This window comes from Capra hircus, unplaced genomic scaffold (assembly GCF_001704415.2).
Source record: "Capra hircus breed San Clemente unplaced genomic scaffold, ASM170441v1, whole genome shotgun sequence".
NCBI classification, from domain to species: domain Eukaryota; kingdom Metazoa; phylum Chordata; class Mammalia; order Artiodactyla; family Bovidae; genus Capra; species Capra hircus.
This window is the reverse complement of record NW_017195232.1, coordinates 6,020-8,407: the sequence shown is the minus strand read 5'-3', so window position 1 is coordinate 8,407 and position 2,388 is coordinate 6,020. Positions and strand designations below refer to the sequence as shown.

The window sequence follows — 2,388 nt, the reverse complement described above, 5'->3', positions numbered from 1 at the left end:
GGCAGCAGAGGTCCTGTCTCCCTGTCCCTTGTGTAGCTCGTCCAGTGCTTCTTCTTATTCAATGATTCCTGAGTTGAATAGTTCTGCAAGCTGTCACCTCTCCTCCAATGCTGCCAGCCTGATACCCGCTTGTTGCTGTTCGTTTTCGACCGTTGTTGTGGTGACCTTCAGCAGCTGCTCTAAGCTGACATTCCTGGCTTTGTACCCTGGACAAGCTCCTTTCTTCTTTCCTCTGTGAAGTACGGCGAGGACAGAAGCAGGTCCCAGAAGGAGACACCTGCTGGGCAAACATGCCCACATGCATTTCGGTAGTTTTTGACTGCAGGGCTTGCCTTGTGGCTTCATCGTGTACACATAGGTTTCTCCTTTCTTTACAGAGCTTGCCAGCCATGTAGAGCCCTGTCTCGGGGATCCTCACGGCAGGCAGCAGAGGTCCTGTCTCCCTGCTCCCTTGTGTAGCTCGTCCAGTGTCTTCTTATCAATGATTCCTGAGTTGAATAGTTCTGCAGCTGTCACCTCTCCTCCAATGGCTGCCAGCCTGATACCCTTGTTTTGCTGTTTCTGTTTCTTCGACCGTTGTGGTGATGACCTTCAGCAGCTGCTCTAAGCTGACATTCCTGGCTTTGTACCCCTGGACAAGCTCTTTCTTCCTTTCCTCTGTGAAGTACGCGAGGACAGCAGGTCCCAGAAGGAGACCACCTGCTGGGCAAACATGCCCACATGCATTTCGGTAGTTTTTGACTGCAGGGCTTGCCTTGTGGCTTCATCGATGTACACATAGGTTTCTCCTTTCTTTACAACTTGCAGCATGTAGAGCCCTGTCTCGGGGTCCTCCACGCAGCGCTCCAATAGCTGCATGTACGTGAGGTTCTCATGCGTGTTGGGGTCGAAGAAGCCCTTGGTGTCGTCGCTGGGGTCCTCCAGCACGCGGTTCATCTCCTCATCAAAGTAGCCGCGCTGGTAGGCCACGTGCACGGGCACGCGGTGGCTGTGCACGGGGTCGATGATGCCGCCTGTGGCGATCTGGGCCTCCAGCAGGCGGATGCCGTGCTCGCGCACGATGAGGTCCTTCTTCATGGCCTGGAAGAGGGAGATCTGTTCCCCGGTATATGGGTCGGTGTAGCCGGTGACCGCGCGCTCAGCCGACAGCAGCTTCTGGTAGGTTTCCCTGCCGAACATCCCTGCTGCGAACGCCTCCTGCACAGTCAGCTTCCGGTTCTCCACAGGGTCAATGAGGAAGCCAGTGGCCGCCTGTGCCTCCAGCAGCACCAGGGCCGTGCCCGGCCGCAGGACGTTTCTTCTCAGAGCTTCTGAGATGCTCATCTTCTCTTTGGTGTCCTGGATGAGGACCCCAGCAATGAAGCTGCCCCCTTCCAAGTACCGCCGCACGTGGTCCATCTCCGCTACCTCCTGCACGGTCTTCTTCCCTTGACTCAGCTCATCCAGCGTCTTCTTGTCGATCAGCTGGGACCTGAACAGGTCGTTGGCTGACAGCTGCTTCCGGAGTCCCCTGAATGTAGCCTGTGAGGGCTGCCTTTCTGAAGCCTCAACCAGGGTGGTGACCGCAGTGACCACCTGCCGCAGGGCTGTGGCCCTCCCAGACTGGCAGAGTGCTGCCAGCTCCCGCCGCTTGTGGAGCCCTACATACTCTGAATGCAGCAGATCCCAGAGTGAGATGCTGAGCCCTCTGAACCTCCCTGCCCCAACTGGCACCTTCATGGCCCTCAGAGCCACTGCTGTGTGGTCATCCACCTCTAGCACCATGTCCTGGGGGAGTGGCAGCAGCCACAAGCCAGTGTCGCCATCCAGGACAAAGCGCTCCTTGAGCTGTCCGTAGGTCACCTTGTCCCGTGTGCCAGGGTCGAAGAAGAACTTGCTATCCTCTTCCGTTGAGGTCAGCATCTTGCTTGTCTGCTCATCCAGGAGGCCGAGCCTACAGGCTGCCGCCTGGGGCAGGTGCACCCGTGGACGGGGTCCACCGCACCCCCTGTGGCCAGCTGCGCCTGGAGGAGTGGGAGGCCCTCGCTCCAAGGCACAAGCCCCTTTTCCACTGCCTGCCACAGTGAGAGGGAGCCTCCAGAGCAGGGGTCTGTGTACCCAGCCACTGCCTTCTCAACCAGCTGGAGCTGCTCACTCAGTGTCCCAGCCACCAGGCCAGTCTTGACTGCCTCCTCCACCGACAGTCTCTGGTTGGTCAAAGGATCCACAAGAGAGCCAGACGCCACCTGGGCCTCCAGTAGTCTCTGCCCTAGGCCAGCGGGCAGGAGGCCATCTCTCACAGCCTGGGCGATGCTCGCCTTGGCCCCTGAGGGCTGCAGCAGTACCCCAGCCACACAGCCCGTGCCCATAGGCAAGCCCGCACCGTCGGCTGCTCAGCGACCTCGGCAG

General features: G+C 59.0%; 1 protein-coding gene across 1 annotated transcript; it reads right to left on the bottom strand.

Annotated features, from left to right (window-relative positions):
- Nucleotides 1–418: 418 nt before the first annotated feature.
- On the bottom strand, nucleotides 419–1,928 carry LOC102182149 (epiplakin; the record flags this gene model as incomplete). The annotated part of the gene is given in 1 exon segment (XM_018045283.1): nucleotides 419–1,928. A coding segment is annotated over 1 exon segment (1,299 nt). The 5' UTR covers nucleotides 1,903–1,928.
- Between the last annotated feature and the right edge of the window lie 460 nt (nucleotides 1,929–2,388).